The sequence below is a fragment of the Cherax quadricarinatus genome, chromosome 50 (genome assembly GCF_038502225.1).
Source record: "Cherax quadricarinatus isolate ZL_2023a chromosome 50, ASM3850222v1, whole genome shotgun sequence".
In the NCBI taxonomy this organism is placed as follows: Eukaryota; Metazoa; Arthropoda; class Malacostraca; order Decapoda; family Parastacidae; genus Cherax; species Cherax quadricarinatus.
This window is the reverse complement of record NC_091341.1, coordinates 16,298,229-16,319,414: the sequence shown is the minus strand read 5'-3', so window position 1 is coordinate 16,319,414 and position 21,186 is coordinate 16,298,229. Positions and strand designations below refer to the sequence as shown.

The 21,186-nt window shown below is 40.0% G+C and overlaps 1 protein-coding gene across 1 annotated transcript in view; it reads left to right on the top strand.

Moving 5' to 3' along the window:
• The window catches only part of Sos (Son of sevenless), a 177,084-nt gene that overhangs the window by 141,923 nt on the left and 13,975 nt on the right, over window positions 1–21,186 (top strand). The window contains exons 24-25 of the mRNA XM_070095432.1: window positions 13,837–14,101; window positions 19,426–19,595. Of these exons, the coding sequence (XP_069951533.1) occupies window positions 13,837–14,101; window positions 19,426–19,595 (435 nt within the window). The remainder of the gene's footprint in view (window positions 1–13,836; window positions 14,102–19,425; window positions 19,596–21,186) is intronic.

Here is a 21,186-nt window from a genome sequence, read left to right as displayed (position 1 = left end):
CTTCCCTCCTGTTGTGAAGTTTCTCCCTTCCCTCCTGTCGTGAAGTCTTTCTCCCTTCCCTCCTGTTGTGAAGTTTCTCCCTTCCCTCCTGTTGTGAAGTGTTTCTCCCTTCCCTCCTGTTGTGAAGTCTTTCTCCCTTCCCTCCTGTTGTGAAGTGTTTCTCCCTTCCCTCCTGTTGTGAAGTTTCTCCCTTCCCTCCTGTTGTGAAGTGTTTATCCTTTCCCTCCTGTTGTGAAGTGTTTATCCTTTCCCTCCTGTTGTGAAGTGTTTCTCCCTTCCCTCCTGTTGTGAAGTGTTTCTCCCTTCCCTCCTGTTGTGAAGTTTCTCCCTTCCCTCCTGTTGTGAAGTGTTTATCCTTTCCCTCCTGTTGTGAAGTGTTTCTCCCTTCCCTCCTGTTGTGAAGTGTTTCTCCCTTCCCTCCTGTTGTGAAGTGTTTCTCCCTTCCCTCCTGTTGTGAAGTGTTTCTCCCTTCCCTCCTGTTGTGAAGTGTTTCTCCCTTCCCTCCTGTTGTGAAGTGTTTCTCCCTTCCCTCCTGTTGTGAAGTGTTTCTCCCTTCCCTCCTGTTATGAAGTGTTTCTCCCTTCCCTCCTGTTGTGAAGTGTTTCTCCCTTCCCTCCTGTTGTGAAGTGTTTCTCCCTTCCCTCCTGTTATGAAGTGTTTCTCCCTTCCCTCCTGTTGTGAAGTGTTTCTCCCTTCCCTCCTGTTGTGAAGTGTTTCTCCCTTCCCTCCTGTTGTGAAGTTTCTCCCTTCCCTCCTGCTGTGAAGTGTTTATCCTTTCCCTCCTGTTGTGAAGTGTTTCTCCCTTCCCTCCTGTTGTGAAGTGTTTCTCCCTTCCCTCCTGTTGTGAAGTGTTTATCCTTTCCCTCCTGTTGTGAAGTGTTTCTCCCTTCCCTCCTGTTATGAAATGTTTCTCCCTTCCCTCCTGTTATGAAGTGTTTCTCCCTTCCCTCCTGTTGTGAAGTGTTTCTCCCTTCCCTCCTGTTGTGAAGTGTTTCTCCCTTCCCTCCTGTTATGAAATGTTTCTCCCTTCCCTCCTGTTATGAAGTGTTTCTCCCTTCCCTCCTGTTATGAAGTTTCTCCCTTCCCTCCTGTTGTGAAGTGCTTCTCCTTTCCCTCCTGTTGTGAAGTGTTTCTCCCTTCCCTCCTGTTGTGAAGTGTTTCTCCCTTCCCTCCTGTTGTGAAGTCTTCCTTCCCTCCTGTTATGAAGTTTCTCCCTTCCCTCCTGTTGTGAAGTGTTTCTCCTTTCCCTCCTGTTGTGAAGTGTTTCTCCCTTCCCTCCTGTTTCCTCCTGTTGTGAAGTGTTTCTCCTTTCCCTCCTGTTGTGAAATGTTTCTCCTTTCCCTCCTGTTGTGAAGTGTTTCTCCCTTCCCTCCTGTTTCCTCCTGTTGTGAAGTGTTTCTCCCTTCCCTCCTGTTGTGAACTGTCCCTTCCTCTAGTCTTAAGAAGACGAATACATAAAATTGTGGTCCTTCATTCCTTTCTACCGAAGCTGGTTTTACCTTCTCACCTTATGGTCGAGACGTTGTTACCCTATTTCTCTCTCTCTCTCTCTCTCTCTCTCTCTCTCTCTCTCTCTCTCTCTCTCTCTCTCTCTCTCTCTCTCTCTCTCTCTCTCTCATGTGATCTGAATCCGTGGAGGACAGCCATAGAGCGACGAGAGAGAGAGAGGGAGGGGGATGAATGGGGAAGGGTGCGGGGGTAGCAGGCGGATCAATGGGAGCAGCGTCACTGCCCCTCCTCCTCCCCTCCCCCTCTCCCTCCCCCCTCTCCCTCCCCCCTCCCCCCTCTCCCTCCCCTACCCCACTGCCCGCCTACGCTTCTCAATGAATCTGTTTTTGTGAATGAGAAACTCCACTTGTTCCTTGTGGCCCAGGCTTGCACCCCACCCAAGAAAGTCTTCCAGTGGACAGTAGAAAATAACATGATGTTCACTGGCGACAGATTACAACTGCTTATTTATGGAAATTGGGAAGGACTCACAAGGAGCACTGGATACAAAACACAGAGGATTGTCTCATAGAAGGAAATAAACGTGTAAAAGACGTGATGGCCTATTATTTAAGTAACAATATAACAATAAAGCAAATGCCGCGAAAGCAAGGAAAATGGCAGGATGGATAATGGGACTTTCCAACAAAAATGATGCTAGTAATGACACTATTCATACCACTTGTGCTCCCATTTAGAATATTGTTCGTTGTTGACGACTCCGTTCACAGCAGGAAAGAGAACAAAGCTGGGAAAGATAGATATCGTACCCTGCCCACTTAGAGACACTAAAACATTTAAGCTACTTGGAACGCCTCAAAGTAATTGAAATGTGCTCTGTAAAGTCTCGTTGATCCGTCAGGTGACTCCTGTGTTAATGCTCCCTGTAAATACCCCTCTTCTCATCCAAGAGATCTTCGGGCTCTTACTTATCCATCTTGTGACATTTGTAATGCATCTGATTCCTCTATGAAGTTTGTGGGAATATGTTGCTTGTCCAACGTAAAAAAAAAGCCTTACAGGCAATACTCATTACTGTTTGTCGGGTTTCTATCAAGGTAATTGACAGCCAGGTCATCCCATCACCACTAGCTAGGTGTTCCCTAGATCCAGTGTAGTCTACTGAGCCTGAGTTGTGTAATCGTTTATACATTTCCAGGAAATATTAATAGCTATTGATATGTGATAGTTTTTTCCAAGCTCTTTCGTGATCTCAGGATTATGTATCAGTTGCTTTGTATGCAGGACCAGGTCAGACAGATTGTGCTTTATAGTCGGCTTGTTTTGTTTTCGACGGGAGATCTTGAAGCTGGACTTAATCAGAAGGCGCACAGTAGCTACTTAGAGGTGTACATTTAGATTTTGCGTTCGAAACTGATATTTTATTATATAATCAACCCCCTTCTCTATCCCGCGGAATGTAGCGCAAGAACATATTGATGCACAAAGGGTCTAGGAACCAGGCCCTGAAAGAGTTAGCAAGTGTACATCCGTACATATATTTGGAATTCATATTTTGTTTCAAGCAAATTTAGAATATTTGCTCAGGATTCCTATTATATTTTCGCAATTAAGATGTTTTGACAATGAAGTGGAACAGATGTGTAAGTGGCGATTCCGTTGGCCCTGTGAAGGAGTTACGATAATTCTGGCCCTCTGGCGGGGTCGCGATCGTTTCGGCCCCTGTGATGGGGTCGCGATAATTCCTGCCCAATGGCGAATATGGAGATATGGGAGGAAGTGTAGATAGAGTAAACCAAGTAAAAAAAACAAAAAGTTACTATAGGTGTAATTGGAGAACAGTATCATTATCCATTGCCCAAGATTCCTCGGCCTTCTACCAGCAGATATAAGTGATGTTGCTATGTTTTTAAGAGGGAACTGTACCAAGTCTTGCAAATAGTGCCTGATCAGCCAGGTTAAGATGGTTATGTAGGCTTCCGGGCCACGGACAGCAACAACCTGGTTGATCAGACAGCAATGAAGTCTGGCCTCAAGCTGGGCTTTGAAAGTTGAGCTTTCTAAACCAGTCACGGGTATGAGTGTACGACGGTGGATTTCAGATGCAAAACTCAAACAGCCCTCTTCTTCCTGGGGCCACTACAGACGTGGGCCTCAGTCGAAGAGGTGGAGGCGTCCCTAGGTCTGACTACCAGTAGTGAAGACAGTGGTCAAAACGAAGCGAGTTGGCTCAGACAAACTACAATAAACAACAGTCCTAGACTATCTCTAAGAAATCATAGGACTAAATTTTCGGAGTATTCAGGTTAGTTTGACTACAATTAAAATTCAGGTTAATGTTAACTAAATTTTCGTGACCTGTCCTGTTACATGTGGCTAGTCGACACGTGCACGACCAACAACGATGTATTTTGCGAGCAATGAATAAGTGTCATTAGCCAAAAGTAGAACTTAACAAAGTTAGGAGGGATATAGAGCCCGAGAGAGAGCAAGAAGATTCATAACTGCCCTCACGAGAACACGGAAACGGTCAGTGAAAACAGGTGGCCGGTGGAAGACAGTAAATAAATCACTCCCAAGTCTAACAGAAATGGAGGTCTTAAACCAGAAAGCATCGACTCTCATTTCCGTTCAAGGTTAATGCAGGAAGTAGGAAGCATGAATACAAGCGACATACATGAATTAGGGCACGACAGATAAACCAGCTGTAAACGAAGATGACTGCAAGAAATGTCAGATAAAGATTATGAAGACTAAATACGTTGGAAAGGAGGGAAGGAGAGGGTAGGGGGGGTCTTGTTATCTCCAGTACTTTGTTCTTTATATAGAATATATTGAAGCTATCATCTACATAGTTTCACTGTGTAGCTGATAGCATAGCTCTCTAACCTCATGATTCTGGTCTTTTCCAGCCTTTTTTTTTTTTTGGAGGGGGGACGTTGCTCTTATAATACTTTCTCTATTAGTTATAAGCTGAATGGAGATTCATTTCCCTTCTTAGTATACTTGATGTTCATGTCTATTGCTCTGTGACTGGTTTCCTCTTTTAAGTTTCTTACAACTTAGCCAAATTGGCAACAAACTCTAAATTTGTGCATTTGCATTCATGACTTTTCTTATCATGCTAATAACGGTAATTTGTCAAGATATATATTCTCATTTCCCTCTTTCTATTCCTACGTGTCCTTACCATCTGTGATACTGAGTTTCTTGACTGTAAAATTGATCTTTACAGCTCATTCTTTCACCTTGGGTTTGGCGTCCTAATTTCATACAGTCAGTCTCTGCTCGCATGCTAAAAGGACTGATACTGTCTCCAGTGAGCACACTTTTCCTTTAATTTCCTTATGCTTCTGCTTGACGGAATTTTAAGAACAGCCCTTCGCTGTCTACATACTGTGGAGGTATGCTCTATTTCCTGATCATCTTAATACAGTGGTGAAACTAGCCATTCTCTTTTCTGTCATGTACTACATACATTCCCTAAGCTGGTCTTTTCCTTTACATAAGCCGTCTCCATCGAATCTGCAATAATGCACAACATCCTTGATTGATGAACTTGTCTCTCCTAGAACAAGTCGACTTGACCTGATTTGTGCTCTCTCTCTCTGACTCCTACCTGCTGGTTCTATAATTTCTTATTAGGTATCCCCGAAAGGGATGCCTTTAAGTAATTGCTTGATTTTTTCCCCTCAAAGGTTTTTCGTTTATAACTTGAGAACCCTACATGTGATCGGTTTAAAATTTTCAACGCCGATAATGTGACATTGCAACTTCTGAACAGTTTTAAACTTTTAAAGTTGGTGTATCTTACTGAGTGGATGGTTCAGATTGATCACTCAGGCTGTTATTGCTGTCTTCATGCAGTCCAGTATGTTAACCACAGCCCTGCTGGTCAAGAATTGATTTTAGGATCTTATCAAGTTCTCACAGCAGGGTGTTTGTTGATAACCCCTCTTATGGATGGAAGGTGCTGGAAAGCCCTTTACACTTATTGAGTTATCTTTAAGTGTACTCATGGCACCCCTGCTTTTTGTTACAGGCATTTTGTACCATCTGCCAATTCTTGCTTTCATAGTTATTTCTGTGTATAGATTTAGAACTAATCCCTCTAGAATTTTCCAGGTGTAAATTTCAAGCAGTACAGGTCAAGGGACTTTTAACATTCGCAATAATTTCCGTGCTTAACTGAATTTATATGTGCAGTGAAGGTTCTCCACATCTGTAATTTCGCCTGCCTTAAAGGGGACTGCTAGTACATAGCAATATTCCAGCCTAGAGAGAACAAGTGGCTTAAAGAGGACTATCATGGGCTTGGCATCTCTTTATTTTGAAGGTTCTCATTATTCATCCTATCATTTTTATCGCAGTTGTTATAATGACACTGTCGTTATCCTTGAAAGAGGGATCCTTCTGACATTATCACTCTTAAGTCGCACATAGTTTACGCTCTATTGCATTATTAGTTTTATCCACCTTTCGTTTTTCTTCATTTGAACATCATCGTGTTTTCTGTGTCCACTGGAAGACTTGGTTTATAATCAGCTTGGAGATTTGCTTTGTCTTCAGAAAATGCCACTCTTAAACAAATTGTAGCATTAACTACAAAGTATGATATGATGCTATGATTTATGTCCCAATCTTTGTCGAATAAGAGGATGAAAGGAATGGCAGCCTATGACCCTCGTTTCTATTACTCTTTGCATTCTGTTCGTTAAAATTTTAAAATCCATCTGCCCAATTTTCCAATTATTCCTTTTGCGCGCTATTACATCATGAGCACACTTGTGGAAGGCTTTTGTAAAGTCTGTGTACATATACATTTTTGTCTTAGTGTATCCAAGACCATGTCGTAATGGTTCAGAAGTTGTGTGAGACAGGAGCGACCTTTGATGAGTTTCGAGTCTTGCTACTCTCGGAGCCCGGCCATGGATCAGGTTCTAAACCCATGATGCTGTGGTTTGTGCAATTGTTGTGAATACATGTGGTTAGTGATGTTGCTTTTTAAAAGTCTTTCCAAATTTATTGAGTTTGATCTATGTAAGTTTTAAATTGCCAGGCTTATTAAACAGATGGGTTTATATTTAGTTACTGAAGAATGTCCCTTGTGATCAACTTCAAACCTTAAACACTTAATTGAGAAATTTGGAAAATTGAATACTGGTTTTCGTGTAGTAATTTGTGAATGCCTCGTAGGCCTCAAACCCTCAACGCTGATAGCAGCTTGAGAATGGATCTTCTAAGCAACTTTAAACTTAGTGCATTTTGGAATATTAGTCTGTGTGCAGTACCTTGAGAATGCCTCTTCTGATTGACTCTGAGCTTTAAAAGCTGGTGTATCTTAGTAGAAGATTCGAATTAGTTATGGGTGGTGTAGCTGCCAATTTGCTATTTGTAATGAAAGTCTAATATTAGTTTTTATGTGATAATGTCAGGAATGCCTCCTTTATTGGTTTCAGAAATGCATTTCTGGTATTTAACCGCATTAAACTTACGCCATACTTTGTATTATTCCGTTTGCGTACATTGAGGTAGAGGGGGCTGGGTTTATAGGATACGAGGATACTGTTTTTTTTCGGATCGCGCAACGACTGAAGTTCATATACATAGTTCCCTTCCTGAATAAGACAAATGTGCAACACTTGGGTATCTTTTATTATAAAGACCTTTCGACAATCACTGGCGAAACTTGTCACTTGACACTCGTCAGTATTGTATACCATTAATGATTAGTGTAATGATAGTTCCCTTGCGAATTGATACTGTACAGAAATATGGTCTAATTTTCTCTTCTAATTTGTGACTAATGAAGGATGGGTGAGTACTGAGCTAGTGGAGTAGCTGCAGAAGGCACCCCTGGCTCCTATACACTACTCTTAAGCTCTCAATCTGTTAAAGGTGAGAGCTGGAAATCTATTTTTAGCCTCGTTGTCTGCACCTGGGAGGGTTCACGTGTCCCTAGCCGCTGCCTGCCTTCCCCCACCCATTCATAAATCCCATTTCCTGTTTTCTAGTTTACCCCTCTCTTCCCTCTAGTTGCCTTACCTGTAGCTGCTAGGTGAAATAGCTTTGTGGGTAGTGGGTTTTGGGCTGTGATGGTGAGAGTTGGGTGGGATAGCGGGGTTGCAAAGGGCTGCAGCTGGGTGGCTGCAGGCGGAGTGGCCGCCTGCACTGATTGGCTGCAGAGTAGGGGATCGGCAGCCGCTCAGCCAATCACAGCCCTCGCTTCACACCCACACACAACACCAACACATGCACGCACGCACGCCTCTCTTCTCCCCCCCCCCCCTTTCAATCTCTCCTCCCTTTAGTATCTCCTTCTCTCGCCTCTTCTCCATCTCTTCAGACTCCCCATTACTTCACCCTGCTCTCTTTAAACTTATATTTTGTTAGTTTATGCGACTTTTAAAGAGTGTTTACTATACCTGTAGAAGCTAGTAAGCAGTTTCCACTCTTATTTGGCGATTTTAAAAGCGATAAATTATTCGTCACAGGCTGCAGGGCACTGTAAATGTGTTCGCTTAGTTAAGTTGAGCACCATTGAGTCTGGTCAGTAACGGAATGGGTACCCATTTCATAAAATATTTATTACTTTCTTCTGAGGACAGTGTTGATTTCTTGTAATTAAACTTGATGCTCTTATTTATTGTGTGGCAAATTTCTTGCATAGAAATATCGTGCATTTTCATTAATTACTTTCATCGTTTGATTTTGTTAGATACAAAAATGTAGCTGTAGTGTAAAACACCCTTCTGGCAATACAGTGATGGAGTGAATGATGGTGAAAGTTTTTCTTTTTCGGGCCACCCTGCCTTGGTGGGAATCGGCCAGTGTGTTAATAAAAAAAAATGTCGTCTCATTCTTTGTTATCTACTCTTGCTGACTTGTAAGAATATCGAATGAGCAGTTTTTATTGATTTTTAATCTTGCACCGAACCAGTTAATTTATGCCTTAAGTGGTAGAAAATAAGGCTCAGACTTTGGAATGATTATAATTTCTGTTATCGCCGGATGATTAGCTTATTGCTATTGATTATAGATTCACATATACATATCGGCATAAGATGGTGGTAGGGGTGATAGTGACGGTTGTGGTGACATTAGTAACGATAATGGACACATTTATGCACTTGTATGTATATACATGTGAATACGTATACAAGTATGCATGTATACATATGAATACGTATACAAATATGCATGTGTACATGTATGTATACATAAATATTGCATACATATATACAAACACATATGCAAGAGTGTAAATACTTAGTACATATGCCTATGCACACGCCGACACATTCTCACACATACATAAACACACTATGATGAGACACTTCTCCAACTTGTCGGATTTCTAACCCATTTATAAACACACTTGCATACCCAAGTGTAGAGACATACATGCATATATAAACATGGACTGCATGTTTGTATAAGTATGGGAACACTGCCAAGGTTTAGTTAATAAAGACTAAAAGCAGCAGTTGGAAACTTTATTAAGATTACTTTTCGCCTGTACAGCAAACTTTATGAAGCCTGATAACTCACTCTTGTTGGTAACACAGTTTGTAGACGGGAGAGGCATATGTGCAGAATAAGCTAATATTAGAGAAGCACTATAAATAGTATAGTGATACCTACAAGATGTGAAAAAGACGCTTGTGTACAGTTGAGGACAGAAAGGAAACGTTTCTTCATGAGTGAAGGTTTTAGTCATAAGCAACGAGTGGCGAAATGTTTCCATTAATCAAGGTCCTGAGCTGTACATAAGTGTCTTTTTCCACAGTAGGCTTACTGACCCACACTATGTATTAAGACATGTTGATATGTTGAGCAGTGTGCAAGGGTATATTATAAAGATAGTAACAATACCGACAAGTAGATAATGAATTGATTCACATCTTTACCTCGTCACTACCACTTCTGTCTCGAATTCATTCTCTGTATTTGACTGAAGAAGCCTATCGTGTAGGTGAAATGTTTCAACAATAATGACTGCTAACTGTTGCATGTGTGTCTTACTCATCTAGTTATGCACAGTTCAAGGCATTGGGGAAACCGTGGAAACGTCTCTCCGTGAGTGACTTCTTTATTAGGACTCAAAAACCACTCATGGTAAAACATTTCCTCAAGAAATGTCTTGAAATGTGCGTAAGCATCTTTATCTACATGCTCTCGGTATTATATGCGTTGTACAGCCAGTGTATAAGACACATGTGCAACACTTGGGTATCTTGACCGTAGAGACGTTTCGCTAACAGAAAAAAAAAAATACTAGAGACGATGAAAGATACTTCGTGTTGCACGTGTCTTATTCATCTACTTGTTTTTGTATACTCTTAATATAATACTGTAATAGTAGTGGTTCTGGTTGGTAGTTCTCGGCATTATACTGTGTTCAGTATCTTTATAGATAAAGGTTTTACTAATTGAAAGCAGCTTTGGTTCTGGGTGATTGTGTTCGACTCTCATAAGGAAAGCTGTTCCGTAGCATTTTCTTACACTTTTTTTTCCTTTTATTATGAGTTTTGAATAGGAAAATCTAATTATATGTCATTGTTCCTATTATGAGTTTGGGCTGCATACTTCTGTTTGCTGAAGCATTTAAATCTGGTGGCAACCATTGCATAGAATTTCGTAGACTTCAGTTTCTGCGGTGGGTATAATAATAATAATAATAATAATAATAATAATAATAATAATAATAATATTTATTTCTACAACTACATGCACAAGGTGTACAGGCCTTGCTGACTTCAATGACATACTACTATATAGAAAGCCCCTTGTTATGCAGAGCATTTCGGGCAAATTAGGTCAGTTTTCCCCAGGATGTGACCCATGCCACTCAACTAACACGCAGGTGCCTACTGTACTGATAGGTGAACATGGACAGGTGTCTTAAGAGAACAAGTCTTACTGTTTCCACCCGTACTGGGTATCGACCCCCCAGACCTTAGTGTGTGAGATAAGTGCGCTAGCAATCGAGCTATGAGACGCCTATAGGTCTTGTGAGTCACTGATTGGAAAAGAGTTTGCGACAGCTACTTTGCTATTGACTCTGTCCATAATCTTCCTGATATTAAAGGCAACATTACACTTAGGGAGAATTATTTATCGGTCTACTTTTCTGTTTTGGGTGTTCGTAAGATTTTTATGGCAAGTTTTCTGCAACTTGTAATGAATTTTGAACAAGGTAATTCTCTCAAAATATTCTTGATGGCTTTGCACCCTGAGGAAACACGGGCTATGAGCTTGAATTTGCGTATGAAAAACCAGATCAATGCACCTCTCTCTGTACTGTCATGTAGCAAAAATGGATGTAGTAGTTTTTATAAGTAGGCTTGTTGTTATATCTTCGAAATTGGTCATCCTGTGTTATTTAACTATTGTAAGCGAATATGTTCATCACTTAATATTATAGCGCGAAAGTCCCCGTTTATAGCTAAAATAGAGACTTTCGGCGTTATATTATTATCTGTTATTATCTGGTATTATCGTCATTATCACTATTTTGTTATTATCACTGTTATTTTATTATTATTGTTAGGTAGGATTTCTTGTGTATATAGAGTAGAGTTTAAGTCTCAGAACCATCCGGTGAATTGTTCAATTGTTTATGTCCGGCTGACTGACGTTGGGTCAGGTGATCCAACCTGACGACGCATCAACAGACTGGCAAGTAGTCAGTCTGCTCCCTGCTCTAGCCCTGACAACTGATCGTATATTGGTTCTTACGGTGTACAGTTTGAATGGTTTTGAGAATTGGACTCTAGAGCTGACTCACTTTGTTCCTCATTACTTTGAAAGACTCTTTTGATATTTATATTCTTGGTCAGTTCAGTAATCCATAGAGATACTTTACGGCCAGATTCAAAGGTCTTGTTAAATCTTGTACCTTTTGTATTTTGAGTTTACAGTCTTGTTAAGACAAAGACGTAAATGTTATTGAAGACTGAATTACAGGAAGAATAATTAAACTTCCTTATTAATGTGACATTTCCATGATTTTGAACTAAATGTATATGGTAAATTTATTGTACAGAGTATTAAGATACATTAACTACAAAGAGAATATAAAGTATTGTATTTAAATACTTTAATGAATTTGAATATTATTCTATGGAGTTTCCCAGTTGAAATTATTTCCCCTAGACTCTAAAACTTTAAATAACTCGGATCCAAAAATCTTGTTGCATAAGAAATAAATGAATGGTAACGGGCCACGTTCTGAAGTTCTTTAAAAAAAATTCTTATTCGCAACATTGTGGTATACCTGAAATGAGCAGGAGTAATTGTTTCTACTTAGAGTATCCATTGTATTATTCCCTTCAGTTTCTAGAGTGAACTAAATTGATGGTTCATCTGAGATTGTCATGTAACTGATGGAGGTAGACTGCTGTATAGCCCTTGTGGCTTAGCGCTTCTTTTTGATTATAATAATAATGATGGAGGTCGAGTTGTGCATGGGGAATTAACAAAAAAACTCGACATACTTCATCCACGACATCTTTGTTTGAATTAGGTTGGGAAGTTGATAAGTTTCCAGGGGTTCTGTGTAAATGTGCATGAGTACAACACTTAGCAATGAGCCCATGACTATGCTGAAGGACTGTTTGTAGCAAGTGCCAAAATATGTGAAGCTGTTAAAATTAATAAACATTTTCAATAATTCATCTGTTGTAGGACATAATGGCCTCTTTTGGTAGGTACCTTGGTGAAGCAAGTTTCTTCACTTTTCATTCTGATGTACTGGCGATGAAAGGTCGAGTCACCAGATTGTTTTAAATGCGAAGATTTTGAATAGTCAACACAAAATAGCTGTCACCTCTTCTGCAATCTGTGGCCTCACAAGAAGGAAAACAACATCCATTTCACTAAAGAAGCTGATGTCTACAGAATTCTATGCTGTGGGTGCTACAAGAGCTATTGGGAAGGGGAAAGAACCATTAGAAACACATCAACAAACATATTTATGCAGCCTAGCTAGATAATAGGAACAATGAATGTGTCCAACATAGGAATTCACACAACCATCTAATAAGATTTTCCAATTTAAGACTTGTAAAATAAAGGTACAAATACAAGAGGAAGTACTAAAAAGCATCCTTTGTATCAAGATTCTTTAGTGCTCCTATATCAAATGGGTATCATTAGTCAAAGGTATGCGGTACTGATAAGTTGATGAAAAAGACAGATGAGTATCTTTATTGAAGAGACATTTCACTGTACAGCAGCTCTTTGAAATCGTGGAGGTAGAGACATTTATGTCAAAGTCAGTGACAAAAGTGGTGTGAGGTGCAGCAGTTGAAGACATCATCACATGTTTCATTGTAAAGGTCTCCATCCTCAAGCCTCTATTAGATTCACTGGAATCTTTGTGCCGAGAATATTTTCTACAACTCATTGAGATCTTGCCCACCCTATGGGCCATTACTTCCACTAGTGGATGTGTCTTCAACTGCTACACCTCGCTGCTTTTTTTCACTGGCTCTAGTATCTTTTCATCCTCATGCCTAGTAGATTGCAAAAGGCCTTCTGCACAGGCAAAATGTGTCTTCAGTAAAGATAACCAGGTGTTGTGCATGTCTTATTCACCTATGATATACATGTCTGATTCAGCAGCACCAAGGAATCTTAATACAGAGATTTCTTCTACAGCTTTACTAATCCTGACCTACTTCCAGTGTGACTGCATTTACAGCTGCTGCATTGCTCATCTCTTCCTCTGACTTCACTATAAAAGGCTGTATAACTATGACTGGATTAGACTGATAAAGACCCTGGTGGGCAAAACTTCTCTCGATAAAGATACCTAGATGTTGCCCCTGTGTTTTATTCATCATTGTGTGGTATATTGGCTGAGCATTGGATTGACAGTCTTAGGATTTACAGAAGAAAGGTTAAAATCCTGTCACTCCTTTGAATTTTTAGAAATATGTACCTCTGAGGTTTTCATATAAAGCATTGCTTCTGGTAAAATTTTACTGCTGATTAATATCTGGATTTCAAACAAGCACAAATTCATGCACTTTGTTCTTTGCACACAACTAAATATTCTTGGAGTATTTGCATTTATAATACTGTATAAATGCCTCTACCTGTATGGGTACCATATAGAAGACGTGGAAATTATATATAATATTGTGTATACATAAGAATAGTGGAGCATTGCAGCATCCCTGCTGGCCCATGCTAGGCAGGTCTCTCTCTCTCTCCCTCTCCCTCCCCCCTTCCTTCCTGTGTACTTATCCAACCTATTTTTAAAACTACCCAAGTTTTCACTTAATTTTTGCTATTATCTTAACTCATATTCATTGTTATATGTATGTATATTGTTACTGAATAGTATTGTTGAAATATGACAGTCTGCCTGTGTTTCAGGATCGCAAGTGGCCTAATAATTACCTCAAGTCCCCAGGCATCAAGCCCCGTAATAAGGGAATGGTGCCTAACCCTCTGCCAGCAATATTCCAGCAGTCTGAGAGAGGGCCAAAGCTTGTGGAGGGGGCTGATGGAGATGACACACCACACTTATTGACACCTCCAACCCCCACCACTCCTTGCACTCCACCTCCACCACAATCACATCCACCTCACACAGCTGTTGACAATGCCATCTTTGCACCAGTAGAGATTGGCACAGGCAGTAAGTGTCTTGGCCCTAAATTCATGTGCTCCTTTATATTTTCTGCTGCATTCATTAGAATGGATTGTGCATTCTCATGGTATAGAATTGTCTAAAATAAACAATACAGTTCATGAGTATAGATAGTCATTTGACTACTATGATGATCCAGAGTACTGTACTTTGGATCATTGTAGAACAATACAGTAGATAAATGCTATATATTCATCACAGATATGTGCAAATGAATTTATTTTTGATGGGTATTCTATACACAAATAACCCGCACGTAGAAGAGAGGAGCTTACAACAACGTTTCGGTCTGACTTGGACTTTGTAAATGGCCCAAGTCAGACCGAAACGTCATTGTAAGCTCTCTTCTATGTGCGGGTTATTTGTGTATCGTTCCAGTCATGGTATTGTGCCTTTTTTTTTTTTTATTTATAGGTATTCTGACTATGAATACTATATGGGTTTGCCAAGTTTTTTCAGCTATTTCATTTCTGTATATCTCAAACACCTCTTCACATTGACTTGAAACATAATCCTGTACTTACAAACATAACATTATTATTATATCCACAAAAGAACTACAAAACCCATATGGGCCATTGAGCACTACAGATTTTCACAAAAGAAACCTATACAGTGAAACCCCAATTTTCGTCCTTATCCCCTTGACTGTCGAAACCCCAAATCCTGAGGTGTCTTCTGGAGTCGAAAATTTTTTCAAAGCAAGAATCTCTTCCCGATGGTAACGACACCAAAAGAACGAAATTTGATGGAAAACTTACAGAATTATGCTCTTGTGAAGTTAGCGACCTCGGCTATATTTGTGAATCAGCGATTTCGCCCACTTTGAGCCCTATTTTTGGCTAATTCCATTGTTCCAGTCGACCAGAATCATAGCTATTTCTTTAGAACTCATTTATTTTACCGATTGAGTACAAGAAACTGCCCATTTACCGATTTCAACTACCCAATAACGTGGTCAGAAATTTGCAATTTGGCCAATTTCATGCAAATAAAAAAATATGCTAATTGCAAAATAAGGTCCAAAATGAACAATGCAGACATTCCTTGCTCTAAAATAACATTTTCTTTGTTCATCAGTCACGTCTCCAGGCCCCTCTGATATTACTATTGCTTTATATTTTGAATTTTTATTGAAACAAAAACAGAAGATTTACTGTTATGCAGACTACTGCAATATTGTAATAATTGTAAAAATAATGTCAACCCATTCATGATTGCATATTAGAATGGCTAGTTGGACATTTATTGGACAATGACATCATTTGTTTACTTTTGAACATCAGCAAAAATCAAACATTTCCCCTATTTTGAGTTCCATTTCAAGGTTCTTTTCATAGTAAAACCAATCAAAATCACCTCTATTTCTATAATATGTTTCCTATTCTATCAAATGAGACCAAGAAAACGGTCTGAGTTTTTTTTTTCTCATGCACTGCTTGCTGCAGGATTTTTTTTATATGGTGCACACTGACCACACAGACCCATTCTCTCACATGTGGGCCTACCAGCTTTCTCCTGCTTGATTTGAAGCCGCTAGAATTTATGAGTATACACGTATATACATGTATGTCAAACACGGTGGCTCGTAAGACGTATATATATGACTGAAACAGTCAAAGGGTTAATCTGTGCCAGAAGGCCGGTCGAAATCCAAAATGGATGAAAACCAAAGTAATATTTCCCATAAGAAATAATGTAAATCCAATTAATCCATTCCAGACACCCAAAAATATTAACAAATACATTTTATAGAGAATAACATACACACAGAAAACAATGAGAAATAAATATAAAGCTTTAATTTTAATGGATAAATGAACATTTATATCACTTTTACCTTTATTGAAGACTCTTGCTGGCATATTCTTTATGAGATCCGCATGCAACTGCCTTGCCTTTTTGCAAATTATCGCCTCCATAACACTGTCTCCCACTAACTGTTTTCCGTTGATCCACACCAACAACATCTTCGATTGTTTGCCATCACTACCACCCTCTACCACCACCGCTACCACCCTCTTCTACCATCACTACCACCCTCTACCACAATCACTACCACCCTCTACCTTTGTAGAGGGTGGTAGTGATATTTCTCCACAAAACTTTGCGGAGTAGTGCTCACTGAACAACAAGTGATAGAGGCAGACTGAGTCATGTACGTGTGAGCGGCCACGTCCCGGGCAGGCGGATGCATCTGATATGGGCGATTTCTGAGCGGAAGTACGAAACCCGGGGTAAAATTTTGCCCCAAAAAGTGGTCGAAATCCGTATTGTACAATATCCGCACCGGATGAAATCCGGGGTTCCACTGTATTATTCTGTTGAAAATGGATCAGGTAGCCCTCTTAGTGTCTATTTTCAAAACTGAACACCTTATACCAAATGTTAAACTGCAGGTTTTGAATGTCTTTTGCTACAATTAGTTTTCCTAGGTTTGTAGTATACCAGGTTTTTACAACTTTTTAGATGCTGACTAAAAGTTTTAGGTAATTAAAATTGGGCACGTTTCTGTTTACAGTATACTGCATATAAATTTTTAACCTTATAAACATCGTAGTATTTTTCTAAACAAACCTTATTTTAATTTGATTTGGTGGAGGATTTTATGAATAACCATGTATCTCAACAACATTTGCACTTTCTTTTTTTTTTAAACAAACTGGCCATATCCCACCAAGGCAGGGTGGCCCAAAAAGAAAAAAGAAAATTTCTCTTTTTAAATTTAGTAATTTATACAGAAGGGGTTACTAGCCCCTTGCTCCCGGCATTTTAGTCGCCTCTTACAACACGCATGGCTTACGGAGGAAGAATTCTGTTCCACTTCCCCATGGAGATAAGAGGAAATAAACAAGAACAAGAACTAGAAAGAAAATAGCACAAAACCCAGAGGGGTGCATATATACATGCTTGTACATGTATGTGTAGTGTGACCTAAGTGTAAGTAAAAGTAGCAAGACGTACCTGAAATCTTGCATGTTTATGAGACAGAAAAAAGGACACCAGCAATCCTACCATCATGTAAAACAATTAAAGGCTTTCGTTTTACACTCACTTGGCAGGACGGTAGTACATACCTCCCTGGGCAGTTTGTCTACTAACCTACTACCTAGGAACATTTGCACTTCTTTCTTTCAACAAACCGGCCGTATCCCACCGAGGCAGGGTGCCCCCCCCCCCCTAAAAAAAATGAAAGTTTCTCTTTTTAAATTTAGTAATTTATACAGAAGAAGGGGTTACTAGCCCCTTGCTCCTGGCATTTTAGTCGCCTCTTACAACACACACAGCTTACGGAGGAAGAATTCTGTTCCACTTCCCCATGGAGATAAGAGGAAATAAACAAGAATAAGAACAAGAAAGAAAATAGAAGAAAACCCAGAGGGGTGTATATATATGCTTGTACATACATGTATGTGTAGTGTGATTTAAGTGTAAGTAGAAGTAGCAAGACATACCTGAAACCATGCATGTTTGTGAGACAGAAAAATGGACACCAGCAATCCTACCATCATGTAAAACAATTACAGGCTTTCATTTTACACTCACTTGGCAGGACAGTAGTACCTCCCTGAGTGGTTGCTGTCTACCAACCTACTACCTAGGAACATTTGCACTTCTTTCTTTCAACACACCAACCGTATCCCATCGAGGTGGGGTGGCCCAAAAGGAAAAACGAAAGTTCTTCTCCTTTTACATTTAGTAATATATACAGGAGAAGAGGTTACTAGCCCCTTGCTCCCGGCATTTTAATCGCCTCTTACAACACGCATGGCTTACGGAGGAAGAATTCTGTTCCACTTCCCCATGGAGATAAGAGGAAATAAACAAGAATAAGAACTAGAAAGAAAATAGAAGAAAACCCAGAGGGGTGTGTATATATATGCTTGTACATGTATGTGTAGTGTGACCTAAGTGTAAGTAGAAGTAGCAAGATGTACTTGAAATCTTGCATGTTCATGAGACAGAAAAAAGGACACCAGCAATCCTACCATCATGTAAAACAATTACAGGCTTTCGTTTTACACTCACTTGGCAGGACGGTAGTACCTCCCTGGGCGGCTGCTGTCTACCAACCTACTACCTAGGAACATTTGCACTTACTTTTTGTAAATTATTCTTGTGTGTTTGCCTTAGAACAATGCCAATATAGCCTGGATAAAAGGGTATGTAAAGGTAGAAAGTTGAAAGTGAACATAGAAAAGAGTAAGGTGATGAGGGCATCAAATGATTCAGATAAAGAAAAATTGGATATCACATTGGAGAGAAGGAGTATGGAAGAAGTGAAAGTTTTCAGGTATTTGGGAGTTGATGTGTCAGCAGATGGGTTTATGAAGGATGAGGTTAACCATAGAATTGATGAGGGAAATAAGGTGAATGGTGCATTGAGGTATATGTGGAGAAAAAAAAACATTATTAATGGAGGCAAAGAAGGGAATGTATGAAAGTATAGTGGTACCAACACTCTTATATGGGTGTGAAGCTTGGGTTGTCAATGCTGCAGTGAGGAGGTAGTTGGAGGTAGTGGAGATGTCCTGTCTAAGGGCAGAGAATTCGAAGTTTGGAGATTAGGAGAGCGTGTGAAGTTAATAAAAGTACGTATTAGTCAGAGGGCTGAAGAGGGGTTGTTGAGGTGGTCTGGTCATTTAGAGAGAATGGATCGAAGTAGAATGACATGGAGGGAGTATAAATCTGTAGGGGAACAAAGGTGGGGTAGGGGTCGTCCTCGAAAAGGTTGGAGGGAGGGGGTAAAGGAGGTTTTGTGGGAGAGGGGCTTGGACTTCCAGCAAGCGTGTATGAGCGTGTTAGATAGGAGTGAATGGAAACGAATGGTTTTTGAGACCTGACGAGCTGTTGGAGTGTAAGCAGGGTAATACTTAGTGAAGGGATTCAGGGAAACCGGTTATTTTATATAGCCAGACTTGAGTACTGGAAATGGGAAGCACAATGCCTGCACTTTAAAGGAGGGGTTTGGGATATTGGCAGTTCGGTGGGATGTGTGATAGCACGGTATATATATATATATAGTTGGGGCCCTGATATTGTAATTATTTCAGCTCACTTTATATTGTATCTTTATATATTATGCACTACTGTATAAAGAATTAACTAGTTTTTTAACAAGGTCAAAGCTTCTGCCCATCTGTACTTTATATTGTATATATGGAGAAATTTTTATTATTTTGATTAAATTCAGTAGATTTGGTTTCATGCTAAGTGAATTTGGCATAGATTAATTATTAATGTGCATATTCAGTGAATTTGTTGTTTTGGGCACCACAGAATATAATGCTCAGGAATAATCTTTTATTCAGATGTGTTAACAGGTGCAAATGAATTCCGAGGAATCATAAGTGGGTTTCCTAGCAATTTCCTGCCACCTCAAGCCCCACCACCACCACCTGCATCTCCGCAAGCTTTGCCACCCCCTTTACCACCACGAGTACGCAAGAGAGAACCATCTATTGGAGATACTTCACCAAAGGTATAGTACATCTTTGGAGACAAATGGCACAGAGCTGACAAGTGATTAAAAGAACACAGTTGCAGAAGGGAACATAATTGAGATATTTTTCCTGTGGATGAGCAGCTTCAGTCAGTACACAGGAATGTACAACATGCAAATTTTTACAAACATTGAATTAAATTGCAAGATGGGAAGCACTGCAAGAGACTGGTCCTTCCAATGACCTATTTAAGACAAGTTGTAGTGCAGGTTTGACTAAAAGAAAAATATTTGATTTTGTTGGATAGTATTTTGTGTTTGGATTAGTGCAGCTTCCAGGCATCATGTTGATCTGTTTAAAACCAGCTAGGCATCCTTCAAAAATATTAGGTGGGCAGGTGATACATTAGGGACCAAATTGCACACCTGGTGTCATGGAAGGATGCCCAGCTGGTCATGAAAAAAAGGGACAGACACAATGCAGCTGCCTGAAAACTGCACTAATCCAAACATAAAACACAGTCCAAGAGAATCAAGGAACTGTCAGTTTAGCCAAATCTGTAGCACAATTCATATAACGTAAACAGGTCATTGGAAGAACTGGTAGACCACCTGCAGCACTCCCATCTTGCAGTTCACATAGTGACTTCACTGACCTGACCACTCACCTGACTATGCTTTTATAAATTTACTGCTTGTACATTCCTGTGTATTGACCGAAGCATCCTGTTTACAGGTAAAACACCTCAATAAATATCCTTCTGCAATTGTGTTGTATACTATAATTTTTCTTTTACACCACCCAAAAACACAAAAGAACATCCTTTGCTTGTGAATTGTAAAGAAGGTACTTTGTTTTTGTACTCTACAATGAATCAGTATCATATTTTTCGTGGCTTATAAGACTTGTTTTAGTTTCAATGGCTCGGCATCGAACATAACAGGGAGAGCTACAGCCCACCCCACACCCCAAACTTATAGCTCCGGTCACTGACCTTCAGTTTATAGGATGCAGGGTGGTTTTTGGAGACATTTTATGGAAAAACAAATGTGTCTAATAAGCCGCGAAATCCGGTAATTCATTGAACATAAATTGGGGGAATTAGTTCAGGTACAACAGCAATTTTCATGTATGCTTGGTTCTTAGGCCTTGCTGGAATATTGACTTTGTCAGACCAACAGAGGTCACATAATTCAACAAGATACCACTGACTCACCATGGACTACTGGAAACTTTAATTAAACATTAGTATAAATGAAACAGGTTTATTTTTTTATTATCACACTGGCCGATTCCCACCAAGGCAGGGTGGCCCGAAAAAGAAAAACTTTCACCATCATTCGCTCCATCACTGTCTTGCCAGAAGGGTGCTTTACACTACAGTTTTTAAACTGCAACATTAACACCCCTCCTTCAGAGTGCAGGCACTGTACTTCCCATCTCCAGGACTCAAGTCCGGCCTGCCGGTTTCCCTGAATCCCTTCATAAATGTTACTTTGCTCACACTCCAACAGCACGTCAAGTATTAAAAACCATTTGTCTCCATTCACTCCTATCAAACACGCTCACGCATGCCTGCTGGAAGTCCAAGCCCCTCGCACACAAAACCTCCTTTACCCCCTCCCTCCA